Source organism: Phallusia mammillata, chromosome 4 (assembly GCF_965637545.1).
Source record: "Phallusia mammillata chromosome 4, kaPhaMamm4.hap1.1, whole genome shotgun sequence".
Classification (NCBI taxonomy): domain Eukaryota; kingdom Metazoa; phylum Chordata; class Ascidiacea; order Phlebobranchia; family Ascidiidae; genus Phallusia; species Phallusia mammillata.
In genome coordinates, this window is record NC_137255.1 from 18,446,458 (window position 1) to 18,463,653 (window position 17,196).

The following is a 17,196-nucleotide window of genomic DNA, read 5'->3' on the forward strand; positions in this document are numbered from 1 at the left end:
AAATGTTTTTTAGTGTTATCTGCCTCATTTTAACTGATTTATTTGACTCAAAAATCCTCATCTGATGCCATTGATTGCTGCTGATTAAGTTTTATCTATAGTGCAATATGAAAGGTAAGTTGTTTTGTTTGTCTTTGTATATATTTTGTATTCATATTTGTAATCCATCTAAATAAAGCAGTATGGTTAAGCTTGTAGCAATGAAAAGAAGAAAATATTTCACAAATTTTAACAACTTGGGTATACTGTAAGTGTGCAAATGTAATATCCTCATTATTATTACAAATTTGTGTCTTTACACTATAACTAAAGAAATTTAAAACTTAAAGTAGTCAAACTTTAAAGGATGTTATATTTGTGCAGAATAGATTTTTAAAATAGTGTACCGTGTTACTTTCTTATAGTGCAGCAAAGTCTTGTGATCGTGTTTGTTTTGGAGTGTTTATAATAGTGTTGCTTTTAGTTTAAATGAATCTTCCCAAACACATAAGAACTGAAATCTATAACAATGATAAATTGTTTTTATCCTTGTGTGTATCATGGTCAGTACCAAATAGTTCGTGCATCCTGTCATGTTAATATGACCAAATCAATGATGATATATGTGTACTAATTTGTATGATTGAGACAAACAAGGCTTCCCAAATAGTAATTTTTACCAAATGCTGCTTTGGTGGGAAATAGGAAATATGTGCAAAGTTGTTTTTACATTATTTTCAAACTTGTTCTCTCAAAATTTCCGCTCTGTCCCATTATGGTGATTGTGTCCTATTTTTAGATGTACTGACTTAACCGTTTAAAGTATAACAGAACTGTAACATGGTTGGCTGCACAAAGAAATTTGGGTACTTTGGCTAGGAATTTGTGATTGCTAGAGCATGATATTGCAGCTGCACACCAGTTTTTTTTCTTTTAAGTTGTTGAAATATGTGCTTTGCTCAACTCTGTAGGATGCTGTTGACAAAATCGACAACAGCTGATTCATAACATGCTGTTATGCACAGGAAGCTGTCTGGTAAATTGCGACTAATCAATTTCCAATAGTCACAATAAATGATTTTGTTGGTATAAATAAAAAAACTGTTAGCAAAGATTGAAGATAACCATAAACCACAATTTTTACTCAAGTTATGTTGTGGTGTAATTTAAACCCTATAAAAAATGCTTACATTAAATATGTTTATTATAAGTGTGTTTTGATAGGGCAACATTTTCTGTATGATAAATACACATAAAAAAATTTGTGTTATCTATGAAATAAACCTCTACCAAGATTGTACCACCTGCCAAAATTTGGGGTCTTGGGCTTTTCAAATTAGGTATATAAAATAGGATTGGTGCATGTTGGATTGTTACACATAATTATGTTACACAATATGTCAGTACAAAGTTGCCAAAAAATCATGATAAATGACTTATCACAAAAAAGGGCCTAGGCACTGTTTGAACTCCTGAAGAGATTCTGATCGTCAGCATGACAAAGATTAAAATATGTGAAAGAGTTGTTATCCTGGCATTTTGCTGTACATTTTTCCAACAAATACCAGTGAGAAATGTCGTCAAGCTGCAAAAAGTTGTATTAGCTAAGAAGTGGTGCTGGTTAATGACTATCTTTAACATCCGGCTATTTTGTTCACACTGATGCAAACGTGTAAAAATAGAGATGCGGATATAACAACCATGGTGATTGAATAGACACTTCCTTCCAAGTAGCTTAAGAAAATTTGTGTATTCATGCCTGGTGGTACTAAAATACGCGATTTTAACGCGCAGCACTCACTCGTAAAATATTATCGCCATGATTTCAACGACAAAGTTAGTCTAAAAACGGCTGCCAAGCATACGTACGGGGCGTATCCGTTATGCTTTAATCTCATTGGCTGGGCCAATATCGGAATGCAGCGGCGTTATGACTTCGCCCTTAGCCGAAAGAGTATGTAAATCACCTGTCTGATATTCGTGTTATGGCTATGTTGATGAAAACCAGACCCTTCTTGCACAAAATTTATTACATATAGACCTAATACTGTCCGAACAATTGAAAAATGCGTTCCGTGTAGTTTTGGCGCCCACTTGTGAGGTAAAATACGGCATGGTGTATCCACTAGACGCGGAACGGAGTTATTCTTTTTTTTTCGCTTGGCAAATATATTGAACATCGCCAGACAAACTGTATCAGGCGAGAATCATTTACACATAGAATACTGATGTGACTTGTAACTAGCATTTGTCTCAAAAACATTACTCAGGTTGTTGAAAATGTCAAATTTAGCAAGAAGTCATTCGCCCAGTTGCTAAACCATTAGATTTTCAAGTTGGCCTAAAGGCTTTTGTTTGTAGAACACATTCCAAAGTCCTTTCGTTCATGGACATATGAAATAAGGTCGTATTGACACAAACCTGTGTAGTGAGCATTGGTTTATAAGGTTATGTAATATCTGACGTATTAACGCATTTAATCTTATGACAGTTATTGCCTACATTTATTAACTGCCTATATTTTTCCCTCTTTTTACTTTTTGGGTGCCTTTTGCACAAGAAAAAAACATGGAATGCAAATTGCAAATTGAAAGCGAAATTAACAGTGAAAACTTATTTTGGCATTTAAACCAAATGTTTTGTAATTTTTCTAACCAGAAACAAACAAGCCAAAATATTTGTATAAAGCGTGACGTTTCGACATCAACTTGTGTCATTCTCAAATGAATAAATCTAAAATCAAGCAACGCGTACAACCAGTAAAAAAGGCAATAAACACAAGCGCGAAAGGCAGGTTAAAACGTAAAGATAACGGCGATAAAAAGTCACGTGTTAAAAAGGTATAATGGGGTCGAATCCCATTATACCAAAAGCAAAATAAGTTTTTCATTGGAAATTATTCATGGCGTCATTCTTTTTCAGTAACAATAGGATCGGTTTACCTGCTTTGCCAACCTGTCCTGTCCCAAAACTGTAACATATTGTTAGAAAACCCACGTAACATTACGTGTTGTACAAAATACGTACATAATCCTACAATAACCTCTCGGTCGTTCGTTATACAGGTGGGCAATAAGCTCATAATATTTATTAACGGAGCTTACAAAAGTTACCGAAATACAAAATCTAATTGTCATCGTTCTATCCTCATTAAAATATTATGTGCAGAAACGGAAAACGCATAGGAATGTCTGTTGTTGCAAATCGTAGATTACCATTTGGCATTGAAGGCGGCGACGCAGCAAGACTAACATCACAAACGATGGCAATTGAAGTAACTCGTTGCAACACTACAATCATGGGCGCCGGCACGTAGGGGCAAGAGCCCCCCCCTTTGGAATTTGAAAGTACCGCAAAATTACATTATTTTCTCGAAAAACGTGGCGACTGAAAAACGATAATGCTCTAAGAAAGGAAGTTAGAATAGTCAAAAGAATTGTCCAAAACAAGCGACTCTAACGATGTGTGCATTGTTTACGTATCTGGTGTTGTTTCCAGAGCCTCGTTTTTATGCATTTCAAACGGACAAAATGGGCCATAGTTGCGTGGTTGTGCGGGGATTTTTTATCGTTGACGCAAATCTACTGCATATATTTTATCCCATGTGTACATAATTACTTGACATAGTAATCTATCCCTGCAAGTGTGTATTTTTATAAATCTATCCCTGCAATGTGTAAATTTGACGTCCCCTGGAAAAATTTCTGCCGGCGCCCATGACTACAATCATAAACCTCGCTGTGTCAACACACTGCAACTCAAGGCAACAAATAAAGCGTAATTTTAAGGAATAAATAACGAGAGTTTGTCTTTCATAGCTGAATGGCCTGTGAAAAAAATACCGATTTTGGGACAGCGGGACAAAAATAAGTGAGTCCCGAGAAAAAAAACGAAAATTGCCCCAAAAGGCCTTTCAAAAGTTTTTTTTGAAACACAACAGTATGAGGGTCGTAAAAAAATGTGTTCGAAATCCAAAACTCCTTTGAGTCAAAACAACATGACACCAAAGTGGTTCCCACAGGGCTGAACCTAGGACCCCTGGGTTGTTAATATTTTACAGCGCGTGGGCTCAAAAATAGACCACAGCGTGGCTCGCATACTTTGCTGACGAAGTACTTCTTGTTCGTTTTTTTTCCAACCCATCCACCTTGTCCACTCATGTTACCGACAACGTGGTCGTGTGTTTTGTCATGTGGTCACGCGTTGCGTGCGTGCTCTCCGCGTGCACGACACCGTGCGTAGTGGTTCTCGGCAGGAGACTACTACTGGATGCTTTTATAGTACCAAGTGCCATTATGACAACAGCGATTCCCATTGTTTTGATTGTACTCATGGTTTATCCAACAAGGTCGCTGTCTTTTTTTAGAAAAAATGGCCAGGCCAGATTGTGTTCTCGTTGAAAGAAACCGTCTCCAATAGGCGCACTATAAATGTATTCTAAGTTGCTGTTGTTTCCATTAATCATCGCAGGTTTTAATTCGAAGGCTTTAAACCTTGTTTAAACTACTTTAATATCAATTTTAATGCTGACAATGCATGCAAACGCCATGTAGGTGTCACGCTGCCTGTGAAAGGTTACTATAGGGCAAAGGCACGAGACCAGTTGGTAAAAGGCGTCGAGGTTGTCTCCCAGTTAACCGGTAGGAAAGGATCGATACCCTACCGAGCCTTAGCGCACAACGGACTGGCACAGTGGAAATTTTTTCTCCATTGTGCAGTCGGTTTTCGTCTGAAGCGCGTTAGGACGAATGTACAATTTAGCATTTCGTCAATCGAAACCTGGTGGTTTTCAGTGCGTCAGCGTGTGTAGTGCCAGTAGTGTAGTGTGCTTATGTAACCTTCCTGTAAGGCAGTAACCTTTCCTGTTGCAGTATACCCTTGTTCAGTGGTGGCACGCTAATTAGGGACAGGATATTGTATGTTAATGATTGTTGCTGAGGCGAATAGTATTTCAATAACAAGTTTTTTTAGTTTCAGCGTTAATATATTAATTAATTTATTTATTTTGTTTGTATTTCTGAAAGTGACCATGCCTATAGTTTTTGATGGTAAGTAATCTGTATAGATACAGGGAATTACATTTTTTTTCTGGTATTTAAAAAAAAATCAACATTATTTGTCTGTACAAAAGCAATTGTGAGTTGTGACTACTGTGTACTGGACACTGGACAGTACCTTTTAAGATGTGAAAAGCAGTAAGCTATCAACTGATTTTTTTGTCACAGGGACTGGTCCAAAACTCAGCAACTCCCCAACCATCATTGTTATGGTTGGTTTGCCAGCTCGGGGCAAAACATACATCGCTAAAAAACTTACAAGATACTTAAACTGGGTTGGAATTAACACAAGAGGTTTGTTCCATAAATTTTAATTTTACTGTTTTATTTTATTTTAAGACTGACAAACTGTTGTGTTTTACAGTTTTTAATGTCGGCCAATACAGGAGGGATACAGTAAAGTTTAAGTCGCATGATTTTTTTCGTAATGATAACGAAGAAGCTATGAAGATTCGGAAGTGAGTATTGACATTTCCTGTTAAAGGTCACTGCATAATTGATGATTTAATGAGGTCTCTAGAGACCATCTCAGCATAAATATTTTAACAGTAACAGTGAATGTAATCCAAATGATTGAACCTGACCTAAAGTGCAAATAGTTTGTATATTTTTGTTTTACAGACAATGTGCCATGGAAGCACTAAATGATGTATGCAAGTATCTGAAAGGCGATGGAATGGTTGCTGTAAGTTTTTTTTTGTTTCTTAGTCTAAACCAAATTAGGACTTAACACTATTTTAATATTTTTTAGGTCTATGATGCAACAAACACCACAAAAGAAAGGCGAAACTGGATTCTTGAATTTGCTGAGCAGCATTGTTTTAGAGTAGGTTACGTTTACTCCTTGGGCTAACTTTAGATTATTACTTTACAACATGCTCACAAATTTATTGATTTAGGTATTTTTTGTTGAGTCCATCTGTGACGACCCAAATGTTGTGGAACAAAATGTATCGGAGGTGAAGGTCAATGGACCAGATTACAAAGGTGTTGATCCAGATGCCGCAGTGACTGATTTTAAGCAACGAATAATGCATTACAAGAAGTGTTATGAAAGCATTGATCCACAAGCAGATGAGTAAGTTCTCTTGTAGTAAACATGTAAAAAAACTTAGCTGTGAAGATATTGTATGTATGTGTTTGTCATTGTTAAAAGTGGTTTTTTTACCCAGAGGTTTGTCCTACATTAAAATCATTGATGTTGGAAGAAGATTCATGGTAAATAGGGTGGCAGATCACATTCAAAGTCGAATTGTGTATTACCTCATGAATATCCATGTTACACCTAGATCCATCTATCTTTGTCGGGTATGTACATTTTTCAAAATAAAATGATTTGTATTTTGGTAATTAATTGTTTTGTCTAATGCTTTTTCAGCATGGAGAAAGTGACATGAACCTTAAGGGCCGAATTGGTGGTGATGCATCATTGTCCATTAATGGCAGAGAGGTAAAACTATTTCATTTGTGTGCATGTTTTTAGTTCAACTTCTACTGGTGGTGCTTCATTTCTTTTGGTTTTGAGTCAAAGCGTGGCAAATAATATACTTATACCATATAGGTAAATACAGCATTTTTGCAGCTTTAAATTCACATGGTCTTTTTTGTGTCTTGCAGTTTGCATCCCGTCTTGGGGAGTTTATTAAAGGCCAAAATCTCAGTGATTTAAAGGTATGGACAAGTGAGCTGAAACGAACAGTTGAATCTGCCGCTCACATTTCATCCTCTTGCGAAAAATGGAAGGCCTTGAACGAAATCAGTGCAGTGAGTTTCCAATAGATTCAAAGCTGCTGTTTTACACCGTGTACAAGCATCGTATTTCGGCTTTTGCGGTTTACGTAGACATATCAGGTCATTACACGTGATTTGCATCACCCTTTTTTCGCTCAGGGCGTGTGCGAGGGCATGACGTACGCTGAGATACAGGAGAATTTTCCAGAAGAATTCGCCCTGCGCGACCAAGACAAGTTTTTCTACCGTTATCCGATGGGCGAGGTACCCACTGTATATGACAACTCATCATTTTGCACTGATAACAACTTTGATGACTTTAGTCATTAACCCTTATCCTATTTCCATTTTAGTCTTACTCCGACCTCGTGACGCGCCTTGAACCAGTCATGATGGTAAGTTTCGGGTTTCACTTCCCGCTTTGAATGCAGCCTTGTTGTTACGGTGACTTTTTCCTTTGTAGGAGATGGAGCGATCCGAAAACGTGTTGGTAATTTGCCACCAGGCAGTGATGAGATGCGTGCTTGCTTATTATCTCGATGAACCTTCAGGTGGGTTGTGACTCTCAAACCTAGGGTGATTTTTAATGTTTGCAAAACAGGAAGCTATAAGCTGGCGGACGTGCGGAGCAGTGTCTGCCAAAGGACGTTTGTAGGACGTTAGGTGTTTTTATAGGTTTAGAGTCAGAATTACATCATTATATTCTCTCCGCAAATTTATGACAAAAATGTTTGGTGTTTGTAACCAGCCCTTTTATTCTTTAGATCGCCTACCCTACGTAAAATGTCCACTTCACACGGTCATCAAGCTGACACCGGTGGCTTATGGTTGCAAAATGGAAAGCTTTCCTCTTGGTCCGCAAGCTGTCGACACTCACCGACCAAAACCAGAGGTAGGATAGATTCTGCTTTAAGCACTGGAATTTCAATTAAACCTTATTTAATATTAATAGCCTAGTCAGCTTTAGTCTTCCAGTTAGCCGTTTGTAATTGTCTTGTGATTGTGGGCAGCGTGTGCATGACAGTTGACCCTGGGTTCATTACTGGGTTGTTGGTATTGATCGTTCGCAAATCGATTTATCAATCCACGGTGCTGTATGTAGGTGATTAAAACACAAACACAATGGGTCAAGCTTCCAATGGTTGTGCTAAAAGCAGTTATATTCGCAAAATAGTAATTAAAAACCAGTCTGTTTGGTGCGTTCACTATGCACCGTGCGGGAATATAATCCATGTCGCTATTTTTGATCATTTCAAGGACCGTCAGCGTTCGTCAGATGAGTTAGAAGGCAGTACCAGTTCAGAAGCGAGTCATCGTTGCAGTATATGCCACTCAGAGCATACTGTGTCACGCCCACATGAGACAGCCTCCACCCAAATTGCAGATCTCATGCGGAAACGCTCGAGCGTTGTGCGGGCGATGCTCAACGACGGCAAAACCTCACCGCAACCGGGCGATGTCAGATCGTTGTTGTCGCTGTCGACGCACTTTATAGGATCTGCGTCGCTTAGCAGCAGCAGTGGGAACGGAGAAGCAACGGGACAAGTCAGACCAAGTTCAGATTAGATCTGTGCGGTACGGTGTAAACTGAGTAGAGTGTTGTCGTCCTGCTTAGCTGCAATGTCGAGGTCGTTATGCGAAAGGCTTCAGCTGTTGTCTCGCACCTTTATTCGATCTTAAGTGAACTTGAAATGCGCGCAAAGCATCCTTCTGCTGGCAGTTTAGGCGCGCTGGCCTGCTGGAATGGAACTGTGGGCACGTCGTCGGTTTCAAAATTTCCAGCCCTTCGGTTGTATTGCTGTGCACAATTCAAGTTCACGTAAGCTCGTGCCCGCGTTCCATTTCACAGCCACACGTCTAACCGCTCGCCGTGTGTTTTGTTTCGCAGCGCACCTCGGTCGTTGTGCCATCACGTGACCTCAACGGACGTATCTCCTGCAACGGCGAGGTGAGTTACCACTGTTTGTGCTGGTTTCCATTTACCACAGAACATAACCGTGATTTCTTCCTTTTGCATAGGTCTGCGAATGGTTGACCTTGAGAAGACCTTTTGGACACCAGTACATAATGCAGAGTCTGCAGTAGAGGAAGCCCTATTCTCAACTTCCACCCGACGTTGAATTTATTTCGCCAATTCCTAAATATTGCATCAGATAGACAACATTTTCTTTTTCACCTTACAATACCAGATTTTATTTGTTGTTACTTTGTTGGTTCTCTTCTTCAATTTTCTTCTTTCCATTTAGAAAGTTCACTCCTGAGAGCTCCTCATATATATAAATATTTATTTTCCTTATTTATTGACTCTCCTTCTGCAATACTCTTCTTTGTTTGTTTTTTGTTGTGGTTGTTTTTTTGCCCTGTCAACATACGTAAATGCAAAGTGTCGTTTCAGCATTCGAAAATCTTCCATTCGCTTGACTTAACATTAAAATCACGTTGCCAAAAAGAAACCAAAAACCATTTTTTACCATCACTACAATTAAAGCAAAGAAGCTCACCTCAATACTTCAAAAGTCCTTCACTTACACCATCATTTTCCATTGTACAGTATACACCTTTTCATCCTTCACCAAAATGTTTGAGATGCTGTGCTTGTGTATGTTCAAGTTTTAATGCCCATTTAGTTGTTGATTCGCTGTGACGTTTTTATCTAATTGGTTCATTTTTTTGTTTATTAGGTTGGTTCTTTTTGCGTTTCCACATATTTTTGAATGGATATTTAGACAACCAGCTGTCTGTTATTGTTTTGACTTTAGGCGTTTTAATATTCGCAATCGTATGTGAAACAGGAAACATATGGGACCCGCCCGTTCGTGCTTCCTGCGATTCAGTGTTTCGATGTTGCGTGCGAGCAGTTTTATGCGTAATAAAAGTTTTGAATTTAAAATTTATCAATTTCGATTTTTACTCGTTAGAATGGTTTCACACAGATATAAGTCACAGATATAAGCACCACTGCACACAGATATAAGTCTATAAGTTAGTTTCTACTTTTTTCCCTGTTAAACGGTTCTATTTTTCTGGTTGCATATTGCTGACTTGTACGTATAATATACGAAGTCAAATACTGTATACTCAAAAGTGAATAGGCTAAACCAGATTTAACAGTTTTAAAAGTCGTCAAACAGTGTTGCGTTTTTACGGCGCTTAGGAAATACGCGATCTAGTTAAAAATTCTTGCGCGTGCAAGTCCAATCTGTACCCGAGGATTGTTAAAAAACGCCCTAAAATCGAATCCAACCATTGTTTTAATGCAGACACTTGACCCTGACCGGGATCCCAACAAAGCTTTGGAGACAGCTCCAGGTTATCCATCGTCTACAAGTGAAGATACCAGCAGCGAAGATGACCTGGTGCCTGATCTGAAGGGAGGCACGATGCCAGCGACTGAAAGAGAACGCACTTTCAGTTTTCCAGGCTCCCAAGTCAAGCTGAAGATCTCGAAGCATCTCGTATATCACCACAAGTCAAGGAAGCGCAAAATATCTCGAAGTCGCCACCGATCTGATTCGATGAGTGATATGGCCGAGAGCAAAACTCTTTCAGTACAAGGCGACATTCGACGAGGTGTAAGCATGCCTCTGCTATCACAGTGTATTGTGGAGGAGATTTCTGCAGAGAATGCTGAATCCTATTACAATGATGACTCGAAAGATGGCGAAAAGCCAAGTTTTGGATGCGGGATCGAAGGCGACGATTACACCGGCCTAGAAGACGAACCGCCTCCGCTGCATGAATCGCATGCCAGCTGATGAACATTTTTCGAGATGTTCGTATGCAAAGCTTTCCAACGTACATGAATAGTGTTTGCGTTCATTGTGAATCACGTTGACGAGCTTGTACCGCGATGAAAAGTAAAACTCGTGCGCAACTAGTGCTATTAGGCAATTGAAAAGCTTGGAATGCCGCGTGTTAAGGTTTTACTGTATTCCAGTCACACGCAAAGGTATTTTTTCCTGCTACAAATGACTTGACACTGTATACCTTTGGGCATATAAATAAAAAACATGGCTTTTTGTCACATCGAAGCAGTCGGCCAACAAACCTCACATAATCAAAAAAGCAGTGATTTAAGTTTATCATTTTATTGCTCAAATTTTATGTTTTCTACCCAAAATGTAAGGCACGTATGGTAAATCATAAACAATAACAAAACGGCTTCGCTATGCTGCTTGTGGTTTAACAACATGATCAATGAAATGTATAGTGGGATTTGTTTTGCCTTAAGGTTGCTTAATTGCGTGTGCTGTCCAGAGGTCTTTTTATATGCAAATCTGTGCCCATCCTTATTGTGCTATCATTAGCAGCAGCTATATTACTTTACTTTTGCGGTACACCAATGGAAAGTGACTTCGTTGTGTAAAAATCTGACTGTTTGAAATGGAAGTGTTTAGCCGCCAATTAAAGTGCACTTTCCTGATTGTCTCTTAGCTATATTTTATGTAAGCTTTCAAATTTTGTCCGCTGCTTGCTTAGCACACTGTCGTATTAATTTCGCTTTTACATTCTGTACACCTCGCATACATTGAAACAAACAGTCTATATGCGTTTTAGGCACATGTATTCTCGTTACAACTGTACACTTCCATTTTGAATCGTTAGCCTGATAATCTGTCATCCACCCACATTTTGTACCGGTAGGTGGTGTACGCGAGCACCTTGCATCTCCGTCTTGGGTTATCGTGCCTCACTACAATGTACTTGCACCCATTTCGTTGAACTTTGCAGTTTGTCGTCCAGCTTGTTGGTCTTGGACGCCTGGTAAAACATGCTGCCAGTATTAGCACATATTCGTTAAAACCGAAACCAATATAAGTCAGTTGTACAAATTAGCACCATTCTTTTGCTCGTTTTTATCATTAAACCTGTTTTTACATCCAAGTTTTTTGTTCGAGCCTCGTAACAATTCATGGACTTACGTTGTGCATATTTGCCACAGTGAGTCGTTTTTTTCTACGCAGTGACAAATCTTGCATCCCTTCTCTTTGGCCTCACGCCACTTAAAACCCGTTTTGGCTCTGGACCACGTACATTTACCTGAAATACAACGAACTTTGGATAAAACACTGATTCTTTCCGTCGTTTTTGCACCTTTAACCACGGATTATGCAACTGTCTTTAAAGCAGTGCACTTAAGTTATTTTGACTACTCACTAATTACGTAATACTAAATCACCTTTGACAAGTGGTCGGTATTGTCCCCTGCAGCTGCAACTCCCTATAAAAAGCAAAATCACAGCAAGAGCTAACACAAAACGGAACCCCATTTGTCCAGCAACCATGCACCTCACTTGTACGACAAGTGTGTAAGTGTGCGAACAAGGTTCTGTACAGACCCATTACAAATCCATTCGCACCTCTGTGCTGACAGCTGTCCACCGAACAACAAATACTTAATGACTGTGCAATGCACTTTATTGGGTAAAGTAAAGAACTTATATGAAGGCAAGAAAATAAACAAAATAATGAGTGATATACAGTTTTGAACTTATTTTTTGCGGGTGGCAATAAAAAAGACGGCAAGGCAGCTCAGAAGCACCAGAGAGGATATGATGAAGGAGATTGCGGTGATTGAAAACGGCGTCCAACCTAATGAATAAAGATAAGATTATTCACAGATTGGACCAACTGATTCTAAAATTGTGTTTATTTGGGAGAATGTTTGTATGTATTGAGTAGAAAATATATCCAATGTATCACGTGACCACACCAAGTATTCTATCTACAGGAGCATTAACAAAAGCACGGAATACACAACTTGGATGAAATTTGACAGAAAAATAGACAATAGGAATTATATGTTTGAATTAGGCTAAAATTTGAAGGCAATAACTTACTAGCATCACTGCTAACTGGAGTGCCAGGCAGAACACGGATAGATTTGTTGGTTGACAGTCGACCGTTTTGTATCATTATCGGTCCCACTTCGATGTGTTCGGCGTTTTGAGATTTAAAGTGGGTTTGCGCTCTTCTTGTTTCTCGTTCAACGTATTCTAGTCCGTGTCCATCATCACATTCCTAACCGAAAAAATATCAAAACGGTTTTAGACTTTTTTTTTACATTCTACATTATAGTTGCCAAATAGATGTGGTTTTTACATCTATTTGGCAACTATAGGAAATATGAAGTTGCCTACCTGTAAATGGCGATTCTCGGCGATGCGCAGAATGGCTTTCATGAAAAACGTTTCACACCCGTGCATACGGGGAGTTTGAAACGAGAGGCAAACGGAGTCCACTTGTTTGTCCATGCTGATCGTGGTTGGTAACACTGCAGTGCGACAACCACGTTTTACCAGCGACACTTCGTGGTCGTTACATGCGAGCTTGGCGTCAAGCAAAATGACCGTTGTTCGCTGAAACATACTAAGTTCTTAAGCTTGCTTACAGAAGTTTGATTTAGTTTGAAGCAAGAACTATGTTGGTAAATACGTTTTTTAGGCACAAACTTCTTAGTATAGTGTGGTTCAATTTAAGATCAGTTTAAAGCTGTAATTGTTTTTCCAAAATTTGATTAGAGTTATTTTTGCTTACATTTGAGACTGTGTAAAAATGTTTTTGCACTTTCATCTTGATGTGGATGGTTTCACCGACCGTGTATATGGCCCTATCATGCACTAAAAACCGCTCAGGACAAGATTTGGAACATTGCTCGTTACTTTTGCACATTTGGGCTGAAGCATTGAAATAGCCTGAACTTCGAATATGTAGCCGCATTCCGTCCATCCTGAAAAAACCATCAATGTTAATCCACTTCTATTTTCTATGATGTTTCAGTATTCGACTTACTCTGGGTTAAGTGACGAGACCACGGCGTAATTCCTTTCGTATTTGCAGTCGAAGCTGATAGCAGGTACAGATGTAGATAGAGATTTCTGTGTCTCGCGTCCCAGCCACACTGCGTTGGAAACTACCAGCACTCCATCCTTTTCATCCACGCTTGTTTCCATCGAGCAAGAAGTAAAGGGAACTTGGATCGTGGTGACGTACTCGTCGCCAATTAGAAATGCTAAAGAAAAGTTACTATTATGCAGAATAAACTGTATACTTTTCAGCAATTTATACGCGTTATACAGCAATTTAAAACAAATTTATAGTTTCATAAAATATACTATACCCTAAAAAGCGCAAACAAGACATTTTGGGATGCACTTATCACATAAAAATCAAACAGTATTTCAAATTTGTGCTATATAGCGTACATTGGTTTGAGCTGCAAAAATTAAAAAAATGATTATATATTTTGGATTAAGTTTGTAAGATACAAGATAACATATACACTTCATGTACCGCACCCAAAGGTATTTAGTTACCTTTGCAATTCTGCATTTCCGGCTTTGTTCTTGGGGAAACATAAACAATGGTGTTGTTTAGTCCATTGTCAAATTCAGCGACAAACGCTTTCGAGACTGTAATGACGATTTCTTCGCTTCCACAGTCAACACGAGGCAATGCTTAAATAGAAAAGAAGTTAATTGCAACTAAAATCATAATTTTAATCAATAGAACTTACGAATGTCGCAATGCTTTCCGAAATATCCGTTACTGCTTTGACAAATGTAGCCATCGGCGTGACGACAAGAAGGAACACAAAAACAACCGTTTTGGCAAGGATTTGGCATGCACGCCTGGTAATCTTCAAGCAGCGAATCTTCTAAGAAAAAGGCAAAAACCGATGTTGATAGTTCTAAGCGAATTTGTGTTTTATGGTGTATTTGTAACCAGTGTTGGGATTCACATTCGTTGTCAACCGGTTCTATCACAAAAGTCATATTTTTCAGCCGGTTCTGTTACAAAATGTCCATTGACAGTAACCATGAGTAATGCTAACGGTTCGCTGTTCTCATAACATTTTGTGAGACGGTTCTATAGAACCGGTGCGAACCGGCTGAATCCCACCACTGTTTGTTACCAATGCTATTGAAACTTACCACATTCTTCACAATGAAAACCATGACAATTTTCTGGACATTCGCAATTGTAGGATCCTCGCGGTCCATCCACACAAAATCCATCATTATTGCATATTCCAGGGTTGGCATCGCAAAAGGAATCGAACATAGGCTCTACAATGCATTGCAAATATCGTCATAATTATTTTTTCCCTTAAGCAAGTCACATGATAAATAAATGTTACCTTCGCAATTCGCACCGAGGTACGGTCCCCGACAAACGCACAGGTGTGAGCCGTTGGTCGCAGTGAGGCAATCACCTTGTCCATTACAAGGGTCGGGATAGCAAGGATCACAGAAGAAGGCTTTCTCTAAATCTCTTGCAAGAGACGTATCAACTTTTTGGCCGTCTGCAGGGCATAAAGGAAACCGTATATTACGATTTTATAAAATAAGAAATTTATAAAGCGTTTTACAACATAGGAAAAACTATTTTGGGCATTTATGACAAACATTACTCTAACTTTAGATCTGTGTGTGATTGATTAATGGACTAAATGAAAAAGTGCAATTAAAAAATATCTCTTTGATGCGTTTACCGATACCGCGTCGCACAGTGATCGGGGGTTCCACCACTTCCCAGCAAATGTTGATGCAAATTATATTCACTTCGGTTCCTGTTGCGGAAAAATCCTTAACGATCGCCGATAACTGGTCCCTCGGAATATTAGGCGAATTGGTGATGGCTATTAAAGTCTAAAACAGGAAAATGAAATAAAAACAAGATTATGTCTCAAAATGTACCTCAGTTAAAACAAATTTCTTATGCATAAAAAAACATATAACAACTATTGCGCCTAACAAAGAATGGGTAAAATTTTCGGTGTTAGTTAAAATTAAACACAGCTATTTAACATTTGAAAAGTTGTTTGTTTTACATGCATATACCATCGTGGGTTACGCACACGCGCACATTATTGCCATAGACAAAGTTTTAAGTGAAACCTCTTATTAATATATTTCACGAACAGTTTAACAAATCGACGTAACACTGAAAAAATGAAAACGAGGAATTACATTGATGAGTTACTACCTTTTTCACCGATGGGTCGTCAGTTCGCGCTCCAAAAGTCACAGACCAAAAGTGATAGACTGTAAACATAAGACCATCAATTACCGTCCCATTACCACCTACGAGAATGTCCAACTCATTCAACGAATCCTCGAATTCAGCTCTGTTCACGACATCAGTGAACGTCCAATCTATACGTGGTTTGGGGGCAAATTGTATCATGGCCACCTGTGTTAATGAGGCAAACAATTTAAAAGTTTTGCAGAAAATTATTACTATGGATCCCACTGATTTAATTCAATTGGTTGGTTTCAAATGATTGTCAACTATTACTGGGTACGTTTGTGCTAGTGTGGGTCACTGACTAGCCTTTATTTCAATTTTTTTGGATTGTCAAAACCTGTTATTAGTTGTCTCATGGTTTTGGTCATAATTTGGTCCATTGATTTTTTATTATTTTTAACGCGAAGACAAAGTATTAGTACCCCAGCCTGTCAACTAATAACACAACCAATATTTCTATCAATCGATTGATGAGAACACATCAACTCCAATAAGGGGGAAATTCCGACCTCCGGAAGATATGTGGACACCATTGTACCTACTTGGCTAACACTTTTTTAATCATCCACCACTTTCCTTGTTTTTAAACATAAATGTTTTAATATTGAACACATTTATTTAAAGTTTTATATGGAACTGTCTCTATGACTTGTACTGATTTACATGTATTTGTTTATGTATAAATATGTATATGCATCAGGAAACTGAAGATAAGTGTGCCCAGGACTTTTCCCACAATAACTTACTCTTGTGTAATCAAGATCTATTAGAAAGTGTTCGAGGTTGAGACGGATAAACCGCTTCACGTCATCAGTAGTGTTATGTTCAAAAGGCGGGTTAAGCTGAATCAGAATGGTGACGTCGATTTTGTCCCTTACTGTACACGAACTGCTCGCCGCTTTGATGACGATGGTGCCAAAGAAAAAGGAAGAAAGAAAACTGAAAAAAGTAATAAACTTTTAAACAAAACTTGAACAGTGACTTGATCATAAAAACAAAACTGCTTATAGTTATGTATCAACGATTGTTAAAACGTCTGCATTAATCTGTATTCCCTTTTCGCGGCTCTTTTGACCGTCATTTTCAACAACAAATGATCACTTTCCAAACAAAGAAACTATTTTTCATCACGTTTGGTGTTTAATAATCAGTAATAGGCGTCTAAATCCTGAGAGACTATGTTTAAAGCGGTGCAAATTATTGTCGGATGTCAGTAACTGAACATAATGCCAAATATATTACGATATGAATGTTTCAAAACCTCGATAACCGACAAAAGCCGCGTTTTACCGTCGTAGCAATATACAAAACGTATACTTACAAAAGAAAAGAAAAGGCCATCTGAACGTCAGGAGAAGAACTTGTGAATGAAGTCAAAATGTGGCTGGACTTTACACGT

The 17,196-nt window shown here is 38.5% G+C and overlaps 3 protein-coding genes across 8 annotated transcripts; 1 reads left to right on the forward strand and 2 right to left on the reverse strand.

The window, feature by feature from the left end:
• Positions 1-12: 12 nt before the first annotated feature.
• Positions 13-11,834, forward strand: LOC145225139 (6-phosphofructo-2-kinase/fructose-2,6-bisphosphatase 1-like). Of its 4 annotated transcripts, none has more exons than XM_080091788.1 (15): positions 4,934-5,027; positions 5,205-5,330; positions 5,401-5,494; positions 5,658-5,721; positions 5,788-5,862; positions 5,936-6,114; positions 6,209-6,344; positions 6,415-6,486; positions 6,654-6,800; positions 6,927-7,031; positions 7,121-7,162; positions 7,231-7,318; positions 7,532-7,659; positions 8,025-8,342; positions 8,656-8,717. In XM_080091788.1, the coding sequence occupies exons 1-14, from the start codon at positions 5,009-5,011 to the stop codon at positions 8,331-8,333; spliced, it is 1,584 nt and encodes a 527-aa protein (XP_079947914.1). In that variant the 5' UTR covers positions 4,934-5,008; the 3' UTR covers positions 8,334-8,342; positions 8,656-8,717. The 4 variants fall into 4 exon arrangements, with proteins under 4 accessions (XP_079947912.1, XP_079947914.1, XP_079947915.1 ...); XM_080091789.1 differs by lacking the exon at positions 8,025-8,342 and adding an exon at positions 8,787-9,661 and having other exon boundaries at positions 4,935-5,027; positions 8,656-8,715; XM_080091786.1 differs by lacking the exons at positions 4,934-5,027; positions 8,025-8,342; positions 8,656-8,717 and adding exons at positions 13-114; positions 10,028-11,834.
• LOC145225141 (uncharacterized) lies at positions 11,315-12,114 on the reverse strand. The gene is made up of 3 exons (XM_080091791.1): positions 11,947-12,114; positions 11,690-11,807; positions 11,315-11,528 (listed from the first exon to the last, which is right to left on the reverse strand). Exons 1-3 carry the CDS (start codon positions 12,050-12,052, stop codon positions 11,369-11,371), a joined length of 384 nt encoding a protein of 127 aa, XP_079947917.1. The 5' UTR covers positions 12,053-12,114; the 3' UTR covers positions 11,315-11,368.
• A 53-nt stretch (positions 12,115-12,167) lies between these two features.
• On the reverse strand, positions 12,168-17,186 carry LOC145225137 (uncharacterized). 3 transcript variants are annotated; one of them, XM_080091784.1, is made up of 13 exons: positions 17,119-17,186; positions 16,544-16,736; positions 15,756-15,962; positions 15,268-15,418; positions 14,908-15,072; positions 14,702-14,836; positions 14,284-14,424; positions 14,084-14,224; positions 13,560-13,779; positions 13,305-13,497; positions 12,908-13,126; positions 12,608-12,788; positions 12,168-12,359 (listed from the first exon to the last, which is right to left on the reverse strand). In XM_080091784.1, the coding sequence occupies exons 1-13, from the start codon at positions 17,136-17,138 to the stop codon at positions 12,259-12,261; spliced, it is 2,067 nt and encodes a 688-aa protein (XP_079947910.1). In that variant the 5' UTR covers positions 17,139-17,186; the 3' UTR covers positions 12,168-12,258. The 3 variants fall into 3 exon arrangements, with proteins under 3 accessions (XP_079947910.1, XP_079947909.1, XP_079947908.1); XM_080091783.1 differs by having other exon boundaries at positions 14,284-14,421; positions 15,262-15,418; XM_080091782.1 differs by having other exon boundaries at positions 15,262-15,418.
• Between the last annotated feature and the right edge of the window lie 10 nt (positions 17,187-17,196).